The following is a 21,205-nucleotide window of genomic DNA, read 5'->3' as shown; positions in this document are numbered from 1 at the left end:
CATTAGGTTCCAGGACAAATCTCCTCAATGGAAAGAAGAGCCCTAACGAGCAGGGGTCAGTGGAACAAAGGACACTCGGGTCTCATGAAGGATTGCAGCTATGGCTTAAAGAATGTAACAGCTCCATAGGCACTGATATGGAAAGACTATTTGGAGAGCAAATTGAAGAAGAAGAAAAGGAGAAAGAAAAACCGTTACCCAATGTGTATGTTCGTAGAGTAAAAAAAAAAATCCATGTCCAATTGTGTGCTGTGTGAACTTTTGAAATGGTATGAGGTACAGACTTTTTAAAAACAAAAACAAATCCTCTATTAGTTTTGTGCTTGAGACACTCCAGCCCAACCAATAATTCAGAGCCCTGACCTTTCTCCCTAAGACCTATGGGTCCAGACCCCCACCTCCTCCCTCAGATCCAGAGGTCCACACCTCAGCCCTCCTCCCCTAGACCTGGATGTCCAGGTCCCAGTCCTCCTCCCTCAGACCCAGCGGTCCAGATGCAAGCCACCCTCCCTCAGGTACAGGGAGTCCCCGCCATTCCGCCCTAGCGTCTCTGCTAGGACGCTGCCCATCACAGATCACATTCGCCTCTAACTGCACCACGCCGGGCTTCCCTGTGAGCCCGGGCTTGGTCCCGCCTCCCGCGCTGCGGCGGCGACCTCTGTTGGGTGGGCCCTTTAAGCGTAACCCAACCTCTGCTGCGGGCACTTGCTCCCCAGCCGCGCTGGCAAGTCCATGGTTTCCGGTTCTGACCCCGCCTATCCCTCGAGGGCCTTTCTCGTCCCGCCTCCTCCTGGAGGCTGCTTCAAGAACTGCCAGACAAGAGTGACGGAAGAGCTGTCCAGATATGCTCTTTATCCTTTTAGTACTCTTCGGAGACAACAGATCTTATGTTCTGATCAAGAATATTCTAGCGGCAACGGACGCTTATTCTTTCTTCTGCCGTCAAAGCGTGGTTCCCAGCAAAGGCTCCAGTGTAGGCTGCCTCGGGGCGGAGCCTGAGGGACGCCGGGGGCGGGGCCTGGCGGGCGCGGTGGGCGGGACTGACAGGCGGCGCGCGCTATAAAATGGGACTCGCGGCGCTGGCGCGCGCTTGAGGCGAGCGTGCTGGGTCGGGTGTGTGTGCGGCGCGGTTCCTCGAGGTTGGTCTCGGCGCCGTCCGGTCTGGGGTGCCGCCGTGCGCCCTAGGGAGCGCGTGTCCGGAGGTATCGGTGGCCTGCTCGTGGGTGTGCCTGTCGCGTGGACGGGTTCAAGGGCGCTGCTTGGGGCCGCGGGCTCGCCGGGGGTGGAACCGGGGTGTCCCCTGAAAGGGCGGATGCGGGCACTTTCGGGGATGATGCCTTCCGCCAGGTGTGTGGAGCTGTGGATGCCGGGACGGGCCTTCCTTTGTCTGTGCCTGAGCCGGGCTACGCCATTTCTGCTGCTCACGTCGCGGGTCTTGTCCGCCATCTTACCCGTTTTTAGGTGACAGGGAGGGGGTGTGTGTGACATAGGATTTTCCTCCCGGTGACAGCCCCGTGCTACCTGCAGGTTCTCTCCGTAGGAAATCTCTGCCACTGCCCCTCCTCCCGTGTGGGATTTTGACATTTTTGTGCAACCTAGAACACTTGAGGGCTGGAGGAGGATGGGGTGTAGGGGCAGATACAAGATACGGAGTTACCAAGGCGGAAGTGAGTGCACGTGGAGGACTGGATTGCTTCGGAGCACCAGGTAGGAGTAGACAGGAGAAAGGAAGTCAGGCCTTTTTTCCACCTGCAAGAATACTGATACAGTGTTGGGCCTGGCGGTATGTCATCCCAGCTGCTCGAATTTTGAAAGTAAATTACAGCCGGGAGGCGGTGGCGCACGCCTTTAATCTCATCACTTGGGAGGCAGAGACAGGCGGATCTCTGTGAGTTCGAGGCCAGCCTGGTCTACAGAGCGAGATCCAGGACAGGCACCAAAACTACACAGAGAAACCCTGTCTTGGGGGGAAAAAAAAAAGAAAGGAATTAAATTACATATTTCACCCAAAATATTTTAACCACACGTTCCCCTCCAAAACAGCCTTTTTCTGCCCACTGGTCCGTGCCATTATCACACTTGATTAGACTTTCCTCCTGGGATCCTGCTGTTCTCTTTGTGTTCATTGCGAAGCCATCTCCCGGATGCCTTTCACCGGTGGTTCAAATCTGGCTGAGTACGGTCCTTGTCCATATCACTTGTATCTTTGGGTTTGGGTTTTTTGTCGGTTTTATTTGGTTTTTCTCCATAGAACAACCCCTTGGTTCCTCCAATCAGGTTCTTCAGAGGGACTTGTGTCTTCACAGGTTTTATTTTTCAAGGTTACTAGCAGAGACAGCCAAGACAGGGGAGCAGCAGAGTCGTCTTCATGCCGCGGGTACATAGGGAAAATCTGTGGACCTGTCACTGGGCAAGTTGGGGCATCTAGTGGATTTTGTGTTTATAGCTTGGCCACCATCCCTGCAGGCAAGCGGCCTTCACATTGCAGAAGGTCTGAGGCTCCCATGATGTTTAGCACTGGGCTCCGATCATCCTTGAGGACACAGTGCCCCTCCAGGACCTTTGACACCTGGGGGTCTGAGGGGCTCTGGTTTTGGTGTTCTTTCTACACCTGTCCCCATGCATACACCCTCACCAAGTCCTTCCTGTGTTACAGGTGTATCTTGAAGCCAAGTAGCCGCCCACCATCATCTCATCGTGGTGAGAACCTTTACTTCTTGATCTCTCTACACCTAAAATAGAATACCTTCCTCTAGGGTGACTTTCTATAATTTGGGGTCTAATGGACCAGTAATTATGGGAATGTTACATATTAAAATTCTCACGTACGAGACCAGTCAGCCCTGCTGCTCAAACTCCATACTGGTCAGTGAGCCGTCTCACTTAAATCTGGGTGCTAGGCGGAGCAGACGCACATCAAGGGGGGGTGGCAGTGTTTCCTGCCTTCCAGGGGTAAGGGCTGGGTGCAGGTAAGGTGGTAAGGTGCAGAAGGGACCTGGTTTTCAAACTCAGTAGAAGGAACAAAATGGCTGTCAGCATTATCATCTGACCACTGGATTTTGGGCTGAATACAGTGTGCTTTTGAGAATCCTTAAATCATTTGTACATAAAAATGATACTTTTAAAAAAAAACCTTGAATTTACATAGGAGTCATTATTAAAATAGCAATGTTTATCAGAAGACGGGAATGTGTGTTATCTGTAAAAGAACAAGTTCTCAGCTCTAGGAGAATTTCTCCTTGTTTTTTGGGTGTTGGGGACAGGGAGAACAATGGCTGTGTTTTCTATCTGACCATACTGGGCTTGGGCTAGTAACGAGGTGTCCTGCATATCACTGAGTGACGCATGGAGTCTCGGTAGGCAAAGATAGGAGAACTGAAAAGGAGAAAATACTGGCAGGTGGCTAGGGAGACCTCGTTCCTGTAGCCTGTGTCCATGGTCCACTCCACTGTCAGAAATGTGCCCATTGTCCACCCCACAACCATATAGGGCTTATAAGCACCTGAAATGGGCGTTTCTGGGGCTGAATTTTTCATTCTTAATTGTGTGGCTACGTCTTTGGACCGCTTATGTCTGCACAAAATTGAGGCTTATGGTTGCTAAATAATTGAGCACTTGTGTGAGAACTTAAAGCAGAGCAGAGCAGGATAAGTTCAAGGCCAACCTGGGCTACATAACAAGACCCTCCCTGTTGGGTGGAGGAGAAGGCCACAGCATTTGAGGAAAATGAGTTCAGCAAATCCCAGCAGGATCCTAGCAATAGGCAGGTCTCCTCCTCCTCTGGCAAAGTCATCCTTCCCCAAGTGCAGTGTGGAACAGTGTTGCTGGCCTCAAGCTCAGGCAGGTCGAAGAGTTGCTTTGGGGTAAATAGGCCTGGAGGAAGGGCAGAAGCCATTGAGGTACATGTTCACTACGTCCTGGGAATTCCAAACGGGCCTAGAGCTGAGCTGTGGGCCCAGGACTGCCTCATGTGCCACACATTCCCAAGGACAAAGCAGCCTCAGTCTGTTGGCAGCAGAGCATATGGAAGGCAGTGTGCAGGGTCAGGGTGGACAGTGAGGGATAACTGTGGCACCTGCTTATACTCCCAGCATTCCAGGTGGCTGAGGCAGGAGGATCCTGAGTTCACGTCCAGCCTGGGTTACATACAAAACTACGTGAGTAAGATGGGGTGTGGGAGTGTGCGTCTGTGGTCCTCTTTGGGGTAGAGGCATGTCGGGAGTGTCACAGGGAGGTCTGCTTTCTCAGAAACCAAGTGTCAGCCATTCTCTTGCCTGAATGTCTGAGCACTGCGCTATACTATCCCCCTGGGGCCTAAGAGATGGAGAGTGTTGATATTACCAGGACCCCTGTGATGTCCAGCACTGGGCTCTGACCACCCTGAGGACACGGTGCCCCCCAGGGACCTTTGACACCCTGGGGCCTGAGGGGTCCTGGCTGCAAAGGGAGTAGACGGAGAAGTTGTGCTCTTCGTGCGTGCGTCTCACCAGCCACTTTCCCCTCTTCTCCTGCAGACAGACAGACAGTTCCTTCAGACAGCCAGGCTTCCCTCCGGGTAAGCAGAAGGGTTGCCTGGGGGTGGGTGGGGTCTCAATACTGCTAGTACTTACTGCTCAGTTAGACTCTGCTTGTACTGTAAGAAATCCTGTCAGTGTCTGCTGAGGGACCCCCGTGATGTCCAGCACTGGGCTCTGACCACCCTGAGGACACGGTGCCCCCCAGGGACCTTTGACACCCTGGGGTCTGAGGGGTCCTGGCTACAAGGAGGGGGTGAGTGGGGGTATCATGGTCTTCCTTACCAGCTTCTTTCCCCTTGCCTTCCTGCCTACAGGTGGTTCCTGCGGACAGCCTGCTTCCTCCGGGTAAGAACAGAGGGGCTGTCTGGGGTAGGGGTAGGGTCAGGGTCTTAATTCTAGTCCCATGAGCTGTGTGCAGACATGGGGATGGGTAAAGAAGCTGGACGAGGTGGTCAGGAGGCATCCTGTCCTACTGCTCTTGGTAACCCCCATGATGTCCAGCACTGGGCTCTGACCACCCTGATGGTGTGTTGCGTGACCCCGGGACCTTTGACTCCGGGCTTCTGAGGGGTTTCCGTTGGAGGGGGTGCTAGCTGGGGGCGTGGCCCTTTGTCACCTGCTAGCATGCCTTATGCCTTTTTGCAGCCTCTGCAGCAGCATTGCCTCCAGCCCTCTTGCTGTCCTTGCCTTGAGGCTGTAGGGCCATGGCGGAGAGAGTGCTGGTACCCACCCAGATAGGCCGGGGGGACCGCTACTACACATACACGGAGCTCTTGGCTATCTCACGGCGTTTCAAGCAAAACCCCAACGAGCTCATGGTCACCTGGATCCTGCGGGTGTATGACCAGGGAGGCCCGGCCCTGTCCCTGAATTCCGGGGAGCTGGGGCTGCTGGGTGACCTCACCCACGATGCCATCTTTAACTACCGCTGCAAGGCCCTGCGGGGGGGTGGCTGCCAGACGCTGCTGAGCTGGCTGCTGCAGGCCTGGCGCCAGCGCTGGGAATCTTCCCTGCATTTTGAGGCCACGCAGCTGCCCTTCAGGCCTTGGACCACCATGGAGGAAGGCATCCAACTGGTTCGTGAGCTGGGTATGATTGAGTGGATCTACCTTGACCCAGAGGGGCCTGTGGACCTGGCCCCAGAGGATGTGGCCTTCACTCAGGGCCTGCAGCGGCGCCTGCTCACAGCAGCACCCTCCGAGCTGCGGCTCTCGCTGGTCAGCCTGCTGGTGCGCGGCATGACAGTACTAGAGGCTGTGATGGAGATCCAGACCATTGCTGACGTGGGTCTGCTCTGGCGCCAGAGCCAGCCAGGCCGCACCAAGCTCATGCTGGGGCCCAACCCAACTCGAAAGGACCTCCTGGGCTGGCTGCTCAGCCACGGCGTGCCCCGGGAGCAAGTAGACAGGCAGCCCACCAAGGTGCTCCTGGAACTGTACATCAAAGAAGCCAAGCGCAGTCGTGGCCAGCCCGGCTATGGGCTGGCTGAGGAGCAGCCCCCACCTCCCCCCTACTCCGACCAGGCCTGTGGGGAAGAGCCCCCTGTGCGGCACGACTAGACCTGGACTGGCTTTGAGCGCACACGCGTACCCCGGGGTTGAAGGTGGGGAGGTGAAGTGCAGAGGCTGCCTGCAGCCTAGGCCACCAGGAAAGAGCTTGGCAAGCCCCTTTCCCACATTTGTGTCCCTCCAGCATTTAGTGCCAAGTTCAGTGGACCCCCAAAGAGAGGTGTGCATGTCCCCGGCCACGCAGTCCATGTGGGAAGTGAGCCACAGGTGGCCGGCCATTTGCTGTGAGTCTAGGGTGCTAGTGGCCCTGGAGTTAAACCCCTTGAGTTGGAGCATAAGGCCATGCTGAGGTGGGCTGCCACATCAGGGTCCCCGCCCCTCTGCCTCCACATGGGCCCCAAAGCACTACATACAGGCCATCTTGAATTTTTTACTTTTTCAATGCAACACTTAACAGTATTTTAGGTGTAGGCCACACTTCATGTACTTTTACTGGGGGGTTGACACTTTAGGGCCAGGCTCCCTATTTTAAAGACTTAATATTGTGAACTTTTCTAATGCAGCATTTTTACTTTATATTTTATTTTGAGCTTATGTGACACTTTGGTTTTGGGGGGAGGAGAGCCCCCTTTTGTAAGGACTTTGCTCTGGGGACCCTGTCCCTGTTTTCTTTTGGCCATGCCCTTCCCTTTTGAAGCACCTTCCAGCTGGGTCTGGTGTCCCTGGCTGCACACATGTCCCCTGGCCAATGTAGATCTGGATCTAGTGGAGGGGCGAGGCGGGCAGCCCTGGAGCTTCTGCCTCCGCGAGTTCCTATTAAATGGCTGCTTCATCGCCCTCCGCTGGGTGTGCTGTTTGACTTGGTCCCGGCGTGGGTAGATTCGGGAGGACGAGCTGGGTCCAGGGCAGGTGAGGCACAGGTGCACTTGCCCACCTCTGGCCTGTTTCCAGAGGATGCTCCAGCGGTCTGGTGAGGAAAGGTGGGCTGGTGGGCCAGTCAGCCACTGGCCGGCCTTAGCCCCTACCCTGCAGCCTGCGTTGGGTTTGAGTGTATTCTGCTTCTTGTGAACCAGACCCTTGAGCTCAGGCTGTCCTGGGGTCCCAAGGTGTGCTCCATAGCTTCCTCAGGATCTTTAGTCTTGTACCTCCCCCAGAGAGGAGCCTGGCCACCTCAAGAAAGAACACCCATTGACTTCCCAGTGTTGGCGGGGGGCTCCAGGGATGCCAGTGGCATGGTTGCTGGTCAGTAGGGGGTGGGGTCCTGCAGTGGCAGTCCTAGGTGCAGGCTCATCACCACATCCATCAGGAGCTTCCCCACTTCAGGGAGAACTTAGGAGAGTGGTGAGGGTGGGGCTTCTAGAAGACTGGTTACCTTAGCCAGTACCCTGGAGACCCCCATCTCCATCTGTAATTACTGGGAGCAGAGTTCCTTAAGGACAGTTCAGTCCTATAGGCTCTCACCTGCACACGTGCTTATTGCCTGCCACCTGTATGTATGGCACCTGACTGTAGAGACATGCCCAGTGCCTGGGGCCCACCCAGCCTTCATTCCCACGCGCGCGAGCACAGTAAGTGACAAGTCAGAGCAGCAGGTGAGCACACGTGTTGGGATCCAGTGTCAGCTGAGGGGGTGCTTTTGTGTTTATGCGTTCCCCCTCATACAGCCCCTCCCAGGGCCCTCAGGCAGCTGGGCCTCCAGGCCAGTAGGCCAAGCCCCAGGCTCAGCACAGCCAGCACTGCCACAGCTCCGGCCAGAAGGGGCACCGTGGCTGCAGGAAGAACATGGGGGTTGTGAATCCCAGGCCTTGGGAACACCCCGCTCCCACCCCTGCGCAGAGGGCTGTCACCTGGGGGGCTGGTGGACTCATAGGAACCATGGCAGGGGGCCCCACGAGCTGGAGGCCTGGCTGGAGCAGTCAGCTGCTGGAAGCGCCCAAGCGGACAGGGGGCTGGGCACCCGGGAACCTTCAGTGGCAGGGGTGGGCTGGAGGTGTCATTCCGGTAGATGAGAGAGACGGTGACATTCCTGGTGGTGGAGAGGACAGTGGTACGGCCTATTCCCTCCTAAGAGCTCATCCCACCCAGTGCCAAGCCATCACCCATCCTCACTCTCCATCTTCTTCCTCGGGTTCCCTGGAGCTCCCCCGGAACTCAAAGGCCATGCAGGCAGCGTAAGGTGGGGTGTTCCCGTCGTAGAGGCCCAGGGCCCCCTGGAGGGCCAGCAGGGTGCTGTCATGCTACAGAGAATCCATTGGGGGAGGTGAATTAGGACCCAGAATGCTTCTAGCACCCTTAGAAATAACTCCGGGCCACTCCCACGCACACCATGGACATTCTGTGATTGTCCAGACATGTTAGTTGTTCCTGGCAGTTCTGTTTAACAGTCCTTGAAGGGGGACTAGAGCTCCTCAGGCCCCTCCCCCTTCATTACTGTCTCCCATAGGTACTGTAGGAGATAGGGGTGACCCCAGGCTGTGGGCTTAGATGACATCCCCCTTCATTACTGTCTCCCATAGGTACTGTAGGAGATAGGGGTGACCCCAGGCTGTGGGCTTAGATGACATGGTCTTAACCACCACTGCCACCCACGTAGCAGCCAATCCCTGTCCTTCCCAAGGACTCACAGCTGAGTACATGACCATCTTGAGGGGCAGCCCCAGGCTCTGGGCCCGGGAGAAATTGCTGAGGATGGCATCCAGCAGAATCCCTGAGGGACAGGAACAGAGAGCTTATATACCCCCTCCCCACCTGAAGAACAGCTCCCCCACCCCCATAGGCCTTACACCTCACCCCCTGTCAGCTGGGCCTTTTCTGCTGCCCGGGGTGGGCCCACATGTGCCCTGATATCCAGAGCTGAAATCTGTGACAGAGTCCTCAGGACGTCTGGGGAGGCCCAGGATGGAAGGGTGAGACCATGGGCACGCTGGGGAGAGAAGAAGAGGACCTCGAGAGGGAGTCCTCAGTCACCCCCCATTTGCTTCATGTGTGCATGTGTACAGTGTGTGCCTGTGCACGCATGCATGTGCATGTATAGGTTAGAGGTTACCTGCAGGTGTTCCTCAGGCCTGGCCCACCACCTAGTTTGAGAGTCTCACTGGCCTGGAACTCACCAAGTAGGCCAAACTGGCTAGCACTGAGCCCCAGGGTTCCTCCCGTCAAGGTCTCCTCAGCACCAGGAGTGAGCTGCTGCATCCAGCTTTTTCATGCAAGTGTTGGCAGTCCAGACTCCTCGGGCTTGTACGGCAAGCACTTTGCTGACAGCCAGCCCTCCAGACCCTGACCCTCATTCAAACCCTCAGATCAGCTCACCACAGTGTGGGCCAGAGCAATACCAGACCAGAATCCTTACCAAGCCCTTGGGGACCAGAGATGCCTTGGAATCTGACATTTGGGATTCTAGAAAGATCCAATGAAATGGTACCAGGAAAGGGGGTGTCACTGTCCACCAGCCTGTCACCAGCCCCACCGTGCAGATGGGGAGACCAGGGTACACAGGCTAAATCACTTGCCCTAATAAACAGCTAGGCCAAGTGCTGGTTTGAAATGCCCGGCTGGGAAAGGTGAGGAGAAGACTCACCTGACAGATTAGTGTGTCCAGAACTTTCCACGCTCTGCGGAGTGGCTCTCCAACCAGCGACAGCCCGGTGAAGTTGCCCAGGCGGGTCAGGAAGTCCTGGGTGGAGATGCAGGGCTGGCTGAGCCCTGACCAGTCCTTGCATGGCACCCAGCCCCCCCCCCCCCCAGCACTCACCGTCCAGCCCTTCAGGGCCTCCTGGTAGTCCGCGGCCTCTGTGGACTCCCGCAGCAGCTCATGGTATCGGGGGCAGCTGCGCATGGGGAACCTCAGCAACTGAGAGAGACTGAGGCTCAGGGAAGACAGTGGCAAGTCTGGGGGCTCACGATTGGCCATGGGGCCAGGGTCCCTGGCCTTGTCCCTCTCCCACTGTCCCCTGTACCCAGCTAAGCTGGGCGGGGGTGACAGCTTACCCCTCTGGACAGTTCCACCAGGGACAGTCTTGCTGATCTCAGCTGTTCTGGGCTTGGAAGCCCAGCAGTGTGTCCACCTGGCTGGGGGCTGCCTCTGCCCCTCTCCAGCTCAGTGGGATGCTTTGCTTCCATCCCTTTTTGTGTATGTGTGGTGCTGGTTATGGAACCCAGGACCTTGGACAAGCTAGACAGTTCCTCTACCTCTAAACCACAGCTCCAGCTCCTCACTGGGGGACTCTAATGCTTCACCACTGAGCCACACTCCCAGTCCCTCCCTGGGGGATTCTAAGGTGTGTGTGTGGGGGGGGGGGGGTTACCACTGGCCTACATCCCAAGTCGTCTTGTTAACTTTTCATTTTGAAAAAGTCTCTCTAGGTTCCCAGGATGACTTTGAACTCGAGATCCTTTGTTTCTCCCATCAGATCCAGCCCCTGACCTTGTCCTCCGACACAGGCACTGTGTGCACTGGGATGGGCTTCCAGTCGGCCTCAGGACTCCCCGGGGCAGCTTCGGGGAACAGCCCAGCCAGGTTGGCCTGTGCACTCTCCAGTGTCCGGTCAAAGTCTGTGCTGCGGATGTACACCTGGGGGGGGGGGGACAGCAGAGGGGTGGGCGGGCCAACGCTCGGCAGTGTCCCAAATCAAAAGCTGCAGATTCAGTTTGGGGTAGGTTAGGTTAAAGGTCAGGCATTGAGGGTTAAAACTCAAGGTGAGTTCAAGTGTCTGGCCTTCCAACTTTGGATGTAGGGATGGGGGTCAGAGGTCAGAGGGGTCTACTGGGGTGTTGAGAGTTAAAGGAAGGTCAGACCAAGGAGGTTGGAGGTAAGAGGTCAAGATGTAGAAGGTGGGAACTGAAAACATGGAGCTCAAGTTCAGTACGCAATTCTCAGAGGAATCAGGATCGGGGCCAGGAGGACTCAGCCTAAGGATGCCAGCAGACAGAAAAGGGAGGCCAGCCATGATGAAAGCAGAGGTCCCGGGTTGGAAGTTGAAGCTTCTGGGGGTGCTGTCACTGATGAGGGCTTGCCCAGCATGTGGAGGTCCAGAACCCTCCCAAGAAACCCCACCCCAGGAAACACAGGAAGGCAAAGCAGGGACCAAAGACCAAATCAAGTTCAAAGGTCGGAAGGTCAGCATGGAGTAGTTGGGAATCAAGACAAAGGTTGAGGTCCAGTCAGTGGTCAGACTGCCATAGTTTCAGAGGTCAGTGTGGATTCCTTACTAACTCAAAAGCCCATGGGAATGCAGATCAAGCTGATAGAGACCAAAGACAAGAGGTGACGGCCAAAGGGGACACTGGGGTTAAAGGTCAGCAGCAAAGTACCTCTTCACGCCTGTACTCCGGGCTCAGGAAGGCCTTATAACGCCTCCTCAGAAATCGGCCCAGCTCCAGCTGCTGGCGGATCCCCTCCTGGGGACAGAGGCAGCCTCAGCAGACCCTCATCACCTGTCCCCCAGCCCTCTTCCTCACCCCCTCTCCCTCCTCACCTTGGTCAGCTGGCCCAGGCCTCGGGGCCACAAGGTGGAGGCAGCTTCCTTGTGTGGATCTGTGGGGTAGGAGGCCAGTGGGGCCCGGTCGCCATGGCGGAACACCTGGGGATGTCGGAGAACCAGGTCAGGGCTGGTCTAGGAGGTAGAGAGTGGGTCAGGTGGGGTGGGAGGCTGCGCACCAGAGCCACAAATAGCAGGGGCCCCTCTAGCAGGGCCTGGGGTGGGAGCAGCAGCAGCAGCAGCAGCAGCAAGGGTCCGGCAGTGTGGCCCTGAGACCCAGGCTCGGCCATTTCCACAGAGAGCAGACGCTGAGCTCAGCCTCCGTCTGTGCTGTGGCCTCACCTGCTCATTAGCCTCCGGCTCAGCCCCCTGCAAGCAGCGCAGGCCCCAGCACGCTCCACAGCACTGCCCCAGGCTGGGGAGGTCTGGGGTTAACCCAGTTCATCTTCACAGACCCCCCAGGAGGTGTCCATGTAGCCACCGGCATCTCTGCTATGCTGATGGGGAAACTGAGGCACAACAGGACCACTGACTTGCCTGAGGAAACATCTAGGAAATGGCAAAGCTGAGAGGTAGTTACAGGGAACCCCACCCCACCCCCACCACCCCTGCTTCCCCAAGCTTTCTGTTCCTTTTTGAAAATGTCAGGACTCTATGAGGCCCCCTTGGACTGCTTGAAGATCACTTTCTCCCACACCAACAGAGCCCTGGAGCCAAATTCCCAAGCCAGGAGTAGACGGACTAGGTTCAAATCTCTCACCATCACAAGCTGTGGGATACTATCAAGTTACTGGAACTTCTGCGTGCCTTCATCTCACAAGACAGACCAGATGGGTCAAAGAGCATTAAGCACTGGAGAACCTGCTTGCAGAAAGGAACCGCTAAGAAGTTGTGTTTATGACCACTTAACAAATGACCCTAAAACTTAGCAATCTATGTGTGTGTTCATGTGTGTGCAGGAGTGCATGTGTGTGTGGAGGCCAGATGGCAGGTGTCTTTCTCAAACACTATTCACCTTATCTTTTTAGATAGGGTCTCTCACTTAACCTGGAGCTTGCTGATTCAAGCTAGACCAAGCTCCAGTAATCCTCCTGTCTCAACCTCACAAGCCCTGGGATTACAGTTACATGCCATTATGCCAGGATCTTTAACATGGGTATTGGGGCACCGAACTCGGTACCTCATACTTGTGAGGCCAATGAGCCACCTCCCCAGCCCCAAGCTCAATATCTTAAGGCCGTTGTTATTGCATTGCTCATGGGTTTTATGGGTCAAGAATTGGGAAGGCTTAGTATAGAGGGAGTCAGCTGTTTAATTTTTGAGTTTGTTTGTTTGTTTTGTTTTGAGGTTGTGGTTTGAGACAGGGTCTCACTATGTAGTTCTGGCTGTCATAAAACTCACTACATAGACCATGCTGGCCCCAAACTTACAGATCTCTGCCTCTCAAGTGCTGAGATTAAAGGCGTGCATCACTACGTCAGGCCATGATTTTATTTATTTTTATTTTATGTGCTTGTATGTATGTGCATGCAATGCTCACAGAGGCCAGAAGAGGGCGTTAGATCCTCTGGAACTGGAGTTACAGATGTTTGTGAGTCACCATAACTGAACCCAGGTTCTCAGGAAAGCAGCCAAAAAGCAGTCTACTATCATTTGAACACCTGCTGAGCAAATACTGCGTCTCTGAGCTACATCTTTATCCACAACACCTTACTCCCCCCCCCCCTTTTTAATGTTGTAGACAGAATTGTACTACATTGCCCAGGCTAGCCTTGAACTCACCCTGTGCCCTGGGCTGGCTCACAACACTACAACTTCAGCTTCCCCAATGCTCAGAAAACAGGCATGTGCTACCATGGCTCCAAAATTGTGTTAATCCCAGCCAGGCACAGTGCTATATGTCTTTATTCTCAGCACTCAGGAGACAGGTGGATCTCTGTGAGTTCAAGGCCAGCCTGGTCCAAGTAGCAAGTTAATCCCAAAGCAAAACAAAAGACAGCCATAAGTGACACAGAACCATAGGAACAATGCGGAGTGGTGACCAAGTTCTGTCCCCAGAAATGCCATCGTACTCGGCCTCCTGGGGTGCTCACTCCCTGTGCCGCTGTAGCGATTGACCACCAGCCAGGCAGCAGCTGAGGACTCATGATCCCCAGCTGCCCTGGAGGCTCCAGGTCCCCAGTTTGTGTGACTAGCTGGAAATCAGGTTGTCCTCAGGCCATGCATCCACCAGCAGCTAGGAAGGAGAACTCTGTCCCCTGCCTTTCCCGCCTCTTGGAGCTGTTTTCCAGGACTCCATTTTCAAAGCCAGTCACACGCCACCCCCTTCAGCTGTCACGTCACTGGATTCTGTAACCTGGTGGCCCCCACTTCTGTGTGTGTGTGTGTGTGTGTGTGTGTGTGTGTGTGTGTGTGTGTGTGTGTTTATTCTTTGTGTTCATTGAAAATGTATCTCACTTGTGGGGTGGGGGCTCCCACATGCCACAGCTCATATGCCAAGGTCAGAGGAGAACTTGTCAGGTCTGTCCTTCTACCGTGTGGGCTCTGAGAACTGAACTATCTTGACAACCCTTCTTTTATTTTTTTATTGGCTTCTTCACTTAGCAACAGGGTCTCATGTATCTCAGGCTACCCTTGAACTCTCTATGCACTCTGTAGCTGAAGGTGACTTTGAACTCCAGTCCAGACAGAAAGAGCAACAGCAGACCCAAGAAATCACCCCGAGTCCCGCATGGTGAACCAGTTAGTGTATTGGGGTCACTCACAGGATTGTGACTCAAAAGCAGCTGCAGGACCAGAGAGTCCCACGGCGGGAGGGGGGGGCGGGGTGTACAAAGTTGTCTCACTGGAGTCTTCTGACACCTTGCAGGCAGCTCCACTTGAGAGTGTCTTCTCTCCAGCAACGACCTACTGCTCGTGTAACTTGTGAGTCTGGAAAATGCCTTGAGTTTTGTGAGCCTCTTGACCCTTCTTCCCAGCCTGGACTAGAGAAACCCCTCACCACACACAGAAGTTCTCCTCTGTGTGTGGAGAGGCCAGCGGTCGAGTCAGATGTCTCCTTAATTTCTTTTCACCTATTCTGATGGCTCTCACTGAACCTGGAGCTCACTGATTTGGCGAGCAAGCCCCAGAGATCGTCCTGTCTCCACCACCACCACCACCACCACCACCCCAGTGCTAAGGTGACAGGCACATGTGCCATGCCTGGCTTTTGACAGGAGTGCCAGGGAATCAAACCCAGGTCGTCATGCTCGTGGGATACGCACTTGGCCCACTGAGCACCCCCTCACCCAAGGGATATGTTTCTTTGTGTTACAAACAGAAAATGGCTCAGACATCTTTAAGTGACTCACCCAAGGTCATCCCACGGACAGACGTCAGAGCTGGGATTCAAGCCCACACAGGCATCCCTCCAGGAGGCTTCCTACCCTGTACTTCCCTCCTCAGTGTCTAGGCTGGGGCATCACTGCAAAAGCCTGGGCCCCTCCCATGGCTCTCACCCATGGGAACAACTGGTAACAATTTGTGAAGGTGAAGGCAGTTCGGCACACACGTGTTTATCTGCCCTCTCCTCTGTACCCCTAATAGCCTGGAGAGTCATTATAAAGTCTAGAGGACAAAAGAGTTAGGAACCTATGAAGAGCATTGGGTGGTCAGAGTCCAAGTGCCTTGATGTCCCCGTGGTCCAGATGTCAGCATCCGCCACCGCCACCATGCTTCACACTATCCTGATGCTCCTGCCGTCCTCACAAACTGGGGACCAAGTTCTAGTGTAACTCCTGACTGTCGTCCCCACCATTGCGTCTGGCAGACATGAGGATGCCGTTTTGCCTGGGCTGTTTAGACCTGGGGCAATCTCCTGCCTCAAGACACCAGACCCAGTCTGTTCCTCCCCTGCTCACAATTCTCCCATGGCTCCCAGCACACTCCAGGGAAGAAAACAGAACTCAGTGAGTGTGGAGATCCAGTTCTGAACTCTCCAATCTCATAGGTCTTGATGCTGGATTTAGGTACCACGTGTGACATTCCACACCCACATCCCCCTCTTCCCAATCCCCAGTGTGAATGTCTCTTCTACCCAAAATGCCCTTTCCTGGTCACCATGGTCACCATTCTGGTCTCCCCGACAACCCCCTCCCATTCTTGAGGCATCTTCCTGGCTGACTCAGAGGCCTGGGGGAGGGAGGTCAAGCCGCTGTGTGGCTAGGACCCATGGCCATGAACTTGCAGGAAGTGAGGACAGGTGAAGGGGCTGGGGCAGGGGTGGGCACAGGGAGGGGAGGGAGCTGATTCCTGACCTCCTCCCCTAGAATGTGACCTTGGCCATGGCCGTGTTCACCATCCTAGCCTCCATCTACTTCTTCAACAAGGTGAGGGGGAGACAGATGCAGGAGAGTCTGCGTCTCGCGTCTCTCTTCATTTGGCCGTGTAGCCTTTTCTGTGTCGAGTTGCCATGTGTCTCCATCACGCTTCTGTCTCTGCTCTAGGCTCAGCAATGAGAAGGCATGGCTCCCCAGTCCTCCAGCCTGGCCTCTGCCTGTTCTACCATCGCTCTGGCCTCTAAGATCTAATAAATGTAACAGCATCAGACCAAGGCTGCCTTCTCCCTAAGCCCTACTCGGCACAACCCTGCCCCCACGATCAGCCAAAATCTCAGTGGGAAGAAGGAAAGTAGAGACCTGGCCCCCTAGATCTGAGGGAGGAGGCTTGGGCCCTGGACATCTGAGTCTGAGGGAGGAGGCTGGGCCCTGGACCTCTGAGTCTGAGGGAGGAGGCTGGAGCTTGGACCCCTGGGTCTGAGGGAGAAGTTCTGGAAACTGAGGCAGGAGTGACAATGACCTGTGTGCTCTCTAGTTGGAGAATCAGGGTCTGATGTCTGACCTGGGTTTTGAGGAATGAGTAGGAGTCTTTAAGGGCCACAGGTATCTGAAGGGCATTTCAGCCATGCGTGTCAGAGCACAGAGGACTCCCACGGTCCCGTTCTCCCTCTGGCATCAAACGGCTTGTTCAGGACTTAAGACTTATAACTTCTCTCTGAGCACTCCTGCCAGGTAAAAGTGAAAGTCTGTTTAACAGAAGGCCACACTAAGGATAGCTGGAGCTCAAAGGTGTGTGTGAGCAGACCTCGTGACTGTGTCCAGCGTCTGGGTGGTCATGATTCCTCTCAGTTATCTTAAGGAATGCTGACGCTTCCCCTTTTTTCTCTTCTTAGCAAACTCCTATTCAATGGCTATCACATGCAATCAAATCCCTTTCTTATAGAAGCGTCCAGAACGCCGAATAGGGACTCGGTTAGTCCACACTCAATCACCTTCCTGTCACCTTCTCCAATCTCCCCAAGTGAATGCTCTGAGGAACACACCTGTTCATTTCCACCCAGTATCCGAGGCAGTGGCTTCTGAACAGGGTATATGCTGGGCCTTCAGGATAAGGACTAGAAATTTCAAATCACAAACAGATTTGTGAATCTGTTTAGCTCAGAACTGTGGAATTTTAGTGGCTTGAGACCAAGGGGAACTGGCAATCGCGCCCTCTGTTGACTAGAGCCTGTAACAGCACCCTCTGACCTCAACTGCAATGACTCTTTGGATGCAGAATCAGAAATAGCCGCATGATGGCGATGTCGGACTATCTTCCCAGCTTCTAATTGGCCACAGGGTTTGAATTTGCAGCGCATGCTGGGCCTCCCTGGGCTCTCTCCCAAACGCTTCCCAAGCCTTCACCTCCTCCTGTCTGTAGAGTGGCCTCCCTCCAACCCAAGACCACCGTGCACCTCCCTGCTCACAGGGCCCCCACCGGGCCTCTCTGCTATATCCTTAGCCCCGTGACTCAAAAGTGGTTGAGCAGTTCCACGCCAGGGCTTTCCACGCCAGGGCTTTCCACGCCATGGCTTTCCACCTGCTGTGCGCCAACAGCTGTGGTGCCCTTTGCAAGTCCTCCATTACAAACATTCCTTCCTGCCCAACCTCTTCTCCTCACTCCCCCGGTGGGCTGGCTTGGCTGCCAATGTGTCTTCAGACACATTGGCAACCTTTGCGTGCTCCTCATCCCTCCTTCCCCCAGGGCTTGATCGTTTATGAGGTTTCTGTGTCCTCAGGGAGCTATCAACTTGGCATTTTCTCAACCGCAGTCCAGTGGAGATGGATATGTCTCAGGCCGGCGCTGTGGGGACCCACTGAGGGCTTTGTCAATTCCCACCACTGGGCTTGGGGTGGGGTGGAGCATTGATTTTGCTCTGAAAGCTCCCCAGGGTGCTATGAATGGGCAGTTGGGGTTCTGAGGCTGCTCATTATTGAGAGGAAGCTGAGTGCTTCCCAGAGGTAGCTCTGCTGCCTGAGAGAGTCTTCCAGAGACCTCTACTCAGACAAAGATGGAACTCTATTACTATTATTATTATTATCATCATCATCACTATTTTAATTTTATTTTTAAAAGTAAATATTTACTAAGTGTCAGGATTGCATTATGTGCTTTAAAGATTATAATTTAATTAATTATTTGAGTCAGGTTAGCTGGAACTCAGTATATAAGACTAGAATGGCCTCAAAATAACAGAGATCTGCCTGTCCCTACTGGGATAAAGGGGTGAGTCACCACCCCTGGCTTTTATTTTTCAATTACATGTATGTGGTGTGTGTGTGTGTGTGTGTGTGTGTGTAAATGTGCACATATGTGGGGGGTGTCCGTGGGCCAGAAGAGGGTGTCAGATCCCCTGGAGCTGGAGTAATAGGCTGCAAACTGCCAGACATGAGTTGGGAAACAAACTCCTAACTCAGGTCCTCTGCAGAAGCAGCAGGTGCTCCTAACCACTGAGTCATCTCTCCAGAACTGTGAGTCAGGGTGAAACAGAGTTGGGATTAAGCGTTTAGGGCTGAAGAGATTGCTCAGTGTTAAGAGCAAACGGCCTGGGTTGGATTCCCAGCAAACACGTGGCAGCTCTGAGTCTTCTCTGACTCCAGTTTCAGGGGACTGAGGCCTCTGTGACACAGCACACATGTGATGCACAAGACAATGCAGACAGAACACACACACATACAATGTTAAAAGTGAATCTCTAAAAGAAAACAGTTTCGGCCTGAGGACATGGCTCAGTGGGTTCAAAGTACTTGCTAGGTAAAATGAGGACCTTAGTCTGACATTCCAGAACCCACATGTGTGGAAGCTTGAGGCTGTAATCCCGGCACTGCTGTGCCAAGATGGAAGGCACCCACAAGAAAACCCCTGGGAACCGGAAGGACAGCTGCTCTGGATACACGGTGACAACACAAAGACAGTGTCTAAGTTACTGTTCCATTGCTGTGACAAGACACCACAGCTAAGGCAATCCTAAAAAAGCCATTTAACTGGGGGCTGGCTTACGGCTTCCCAGGGTTGGTCCGCGCTCATCGTGGCAGAGAGTGGAGTGGCAGGCCTGGTGCTGGAGAAGCAGCTGAGAGCTCACATCCTGATCCACAGACAGAGACGCAGCAGGCAGGCAGGCCTGGTGCTGGAGAAGCAGCTGAGAGCTCCCGTCCTGATCCACAGACAGAGACGCAGCAGTCAGGGAGACAAACCGGGCCTGTGTGGGCTTTGAAACCTCAAAGCCCACCCCAAGTGATACACTTCCTCCAACAAGGCCATGCCTCCGCCTCCTCCTCTTCCTCCTCTTCCTCCCTGGTGACTAAGCATTCAAATCTATGAGCCTATGGGGGCCATTCTCATTCAGACCACCACAGACCCTGTCTCAACTAAGGTGGAAGGTGAGGATCAGCATCCTCAGGTTGCTTTCTGACCTCAAACACACACGTCATGTCACATGCAGACCTACAGTCTGACATGAATGCACACCCATCATAAACATATACAGAAATAAGATTTTTAAAATACTGCTTTTGACTGTGTGTCTGTGCACATGAGCTCAGTCAACGCCCATGGAGAGAGAAGGGGGCACCAGACCCCCGCCTAGGCCTTCATTTACAGGTGGTTGTGAGTTGCCACATCCTTTGGAAAAGCAGCCTATGCTCTTAACTTCTGATCCATCTCTCCAGCCCCAAGAAAAGATTCTGATCTAGAGAAATGCCTAGGGGAGAGCTGTGCTTCTTAAGACAGCATCACCCTCAAGTGTCTGGACTCTGGTCACATATTCGACTCTGTTATTTTTTTTATTTTTTGGAAGTTTCTGACATTACTTTGTTCAGAGGAACTTATTTTTTCTCTTTTCTTGCAAAATCACAAGATGCTTTCCGGGGCTCATCAGAAAAGATTACAGCTCTCAAAATAAAACCATAGTCCACAGGGGAGCTAGGGCATGCTTCAATCTGCACCCAAAGTTTATAGTTTTGTTTGTGAGATTCTCCAGAAAATTGCCTTTAAAATTCTTTAAAGTTTGCAGTTTACAGCTTTGAAAAAAGCTTGGCCACAGACGCTTCAGACTTGTTCAAGAGTTCGCTGCTATTTTAACCTTGGTATTGAAAACAGCTCTGTGGGGAAGGAACGCTGGTGTTTTGTAGGCAGCCATCAGAATAAACAGGTTTTTGTTCTGGGGTTTGTGTGTCTGTTGTTTGGTTTGGGATGGGAGGAAGGTGGCGCGTGTGCCACAGCCCTCGCCTGGAGGTCAAAGAAGGGCTTGCAGGGGCCGTTTCCCTCCACTGTGTGGGGCCCGGGTGTTGACGCAGGCTGTCAGGCTTGGTGGTGAGCGGCTTTCTTAGCCGCTGAGCTAGCGTGCTGGCCTGCAGATATGGATGGTGCTGGAATTCCTGACTCTAACTGGAGACTCAGCCAGACTCTGGTGAAGGCTCCTTTCCCTTCATGTCCGTCTACTTAAATTTCCCCTTTCTACATCTGACAGTGTCAGAGGCTCAGGACAGCCAGATGTGGTGGTGGTGGTGGTGGTGGTGGTGGTGGTGGTGGTGGTGGTGGTGGTGGTGGTGGTGGTGGTGTGGTGTGTAGGCTGGTCATCCCAGCACTGGAAGGGGGCCTGAGGCAGAAGGATCACCATGTGTTTGAGGCCAGCCTGAGCTATAGAATGAGACCCTGTCTTAAAAAAAAAAAAAAAAAAAAAAAAAGACTTAAAAAAGGCGAGATGGGTGGAGCTCAGCTTTGGGGTTGAGAGGTGTCATGGAAGGAGAGCACTTTTTAGAATCCTCTAGTGAGCTGGAGCATGGCTCACTGGTCGAGCCCCTGCCTAGAATCTTCCAGTGAAAGGTTGGGCTCTGGCACAGTGGCAGGGCTCTTCCTAGCATGCTCAAAGCCTTGGGTTCCATTCCCAAAGGGGAAGTGTAGTTAAAAGGGACTTGGGATTTCAAAATCCCAGAAGAAAGACACTTGGCCAGAAAGCCGCTCCTCCAGAGGTCCGGAGCTGGCGGGTCTCTCTCCAAACCACGTAGTGGGGCAAACATCCAGGTTCATGTGCGGGACTGTCCCAGCACCAGTACTGGGTTTGGGGCCTCAGGAACTGCTCAGTTCTGGGCCAGCAGGGGTGGCTGGTGACCAGGACTCTGTTCCTGTGTTTGTGTCCAGGCCAGGACAGCTGACTGCCTCACACCTGTCTCCTCTCCCAGGCTGCCTGCCTGCCTCCCCACCCCGTTCTTCCTCACACAAGTTCTATTTACACACACCACTGGAGCCTCCTAGGTTCTGTCTGTACACTTGCCCTGTCTGTCACCCCTGCTCCCTGTCAGGACCTCTGTCTGCCACATTCTGTGTGACTCCAACAGGACCAAGT

The 21,205-nt window shown here is 54.1% G+C and overlaps 2 protein-coding genes, 1 long non-coding RNA gene and 4 other non-coding genes across 57 annotated transcripts; 6 read left to right on the top strand and 1 right to left on the bottom strand.

The window, feature by feature from the left end:
* Window positions 1-1,041: 1,041 nt before the first annotated feature.
* Window positions 1,042-6,865, top strand: LOC102923340 (uncharacterized). Of its 50 annotated transcripts, none has more exons than XM_076576429.1 (9): window positions 1,060-1,202; window positions 1,528-1,707; window positions 2,044-2,176; window positions 2,307-2,377; window positions 2,657-2,700; window positions 4,092-4,157; window positions 4,519-4,555; window positions 4,832-4,862; window positions 5,163-6,865. In XM_076576429.1, exon 9 carries the CDS (start codon window positions 5,222-5,224, stop codon window positions 6,074-6,076), a length of 855 nt encoding a protein of 284 aa, XP_076432544.1. In that variant the 5' UTR covers window positions 1,060-1,202; window positions 1,528-1,707; window positions 2,044-2,176; window positions 2,307-2,377; window positions 2,657-2,700; window positions 4,092-4,157; window positions 4,519-4,555; window positions 4,832-4,862; window positions 5,163-5,221; the 3' UTR covers window positions 6,077-6,865. The 50 variants fall into 50 exon arrangements, with proteins under 50 accessions (XP_042130068.1, XP_076432515.1, XP_042130062.1 ...); XM_076576314.1 differs by having other exon boundaries at window positions 4,515-4,555; XM_076576334.1 differs by having other exon boundaries at window positions 2,307-2,410; window positions 4,515-4,555.
* Window positions 2,497-2,588, top strand: LOC121827020 (small nucleolar RNA SNORD88). The gene has a single exon (XR_006069167.1). It is a non-coding gene; the product is annotated as a small nucleolar RNA SNORD88 (small nucleolar RNA).
* On the top strand, window positions 4,344-4,434 carry LOC121827019 (small nucleolar RNA SNORD88). Its single transcript, XR_006069166.1, has one exon. It is a non-coding gene; the product is annotated as a small nucleolar RNA SNORD88 (small nucleolar RNA).
* Window positions 4,664-4,754, top strand: LOC121827017 (small nucleolar RNA SNORD88). Its single transcript, XR_006069165.1, has one exon. It is a non-coding gene; the product is annotated as a small nucleolar RNA SNORD88 (small nucleolar RNA).
* LOC121827021 (small nucleolar RNA SNORD88) lies at window positions 5,000-5,091 on the top strand. The gene has a single exon (XR_006069168.1). It is a non-coding gene; the product is annotated as a small nucleolar RNA SNORD88 (small nucleolar RNA).
* Window positions 6,442-12,070, bottom strand: Acp4 (acid phosphatase 4). 2 transcript variants are annotated; one of them, XM_076576235.1, is made up of 11 exons: window positions 11,682-12,066; window positions 11,500-11,604; window positions 11,336-11,422; window positions 10,449-10,595; window positions 9,777-9,875; window positions 9,603-9,698; window positions 8,816-8,948; window positions 8,650-8,732; window positions 8,135-8,262; window positions 7,873-8,051; window positions 6,442-6,992 (listed from the first exon to the last, which is right to left on the bottom strand). In XM_076576235.1, exons 1-11 carry the CDS (start codon window positions 11,790-11,792, stop codon window positions 6,580-6,582), a joined length of 1,581 nt encoding a protein of 526 aa, XP_076432350.1. In that variant the 5' UTR covers window positions 11,793-12,066; the 3' UTR covers window positions 6,442-6,579. The 2 variants fall into 2 exon arrangements, with proteins under 2 accessions (XP_076432350.1, XP_006986240.1); XM_006986178.3 differs by lacking the exon at window positions 6,442-6,992 and adding an exon at window positions 7,005-7,794 and having other exon boundaries at window positions 11,682-12,070.
* A 2,251-nt stretch (window positions 12,071-14,321) lies between these two features.
* On the top strand, window positions 14,322-16,092 carry LOC121828131 (uncharacterized). The gene is made up of 4 exons (XR_006070619.2): window positions 14,322-14,427; window positions 14,825-15,735; window positions 15,813-15,872; window positions 15,990-16,092. It is a non-coding gene; the product is annotated as an uncharacterized LOC121828131 (long non-coding RNA).
* Window positions 16,093-21,205: the final 5,113 nt, after the last annotated feature.

This window comes from Peromyscus maniculatus, chromosome 1, assembly GCF_049852395.1.
Source record: "Peromyscus maniculatus bairdii isolate BWxNUB_F1_BW_parent chromosome 1, HU_Pman_BW_mat_3.1, whole genome shotgun sequence".
Classification (NCBI taxonomy): domain Eukaryota; kingdom Metazoa; phylum Chordata; class Mammalia; order Rodentia; family Cricetidae; genus Peromyscus; species Peromyscus maniculatus.
The sequence above is the reverse complement of the archived record's forward strand: the minus strand, read 5'-3'. Positions and strand labels throughout refer to the sequence as shown.

What these genes read in the sequence shown, in the direction of transcription:
- LOC102923340 (XM_042274134.2), top strand. Translation starts at nt 5,222, where the DNA reads ATGGCGGAGAGAGTGCTGGTACCCACCCAGATAGGCCGGGGGGACCGC.
- Acp4 (XM_076576235.1), bottom strand. Translation starts at nt 11,792, where the DNA reads ATGGCCGAGCCTGGGTCTCAGGGCCACACTGCCGGACCCTTGCTGCTG. An exon ending in CCCTGCTATTTGTGGCTCTG is followed by an intron (nt 11,605 to 11,681) that starts GTGCGCAGCCTC and finishes CGACATCCCCAG; the next exon opens with GTGTTCCGCCATGGCGACCG. An exon ending in CGGAGTACAGGCGTGAAGAG is followed by an intron (nt 10,596 to 11,335) that starts GTACTTTGCTGC and finishes CCCCCCCCCCAG; the next exon opens with GTGTACATCCGCAGCACAGA.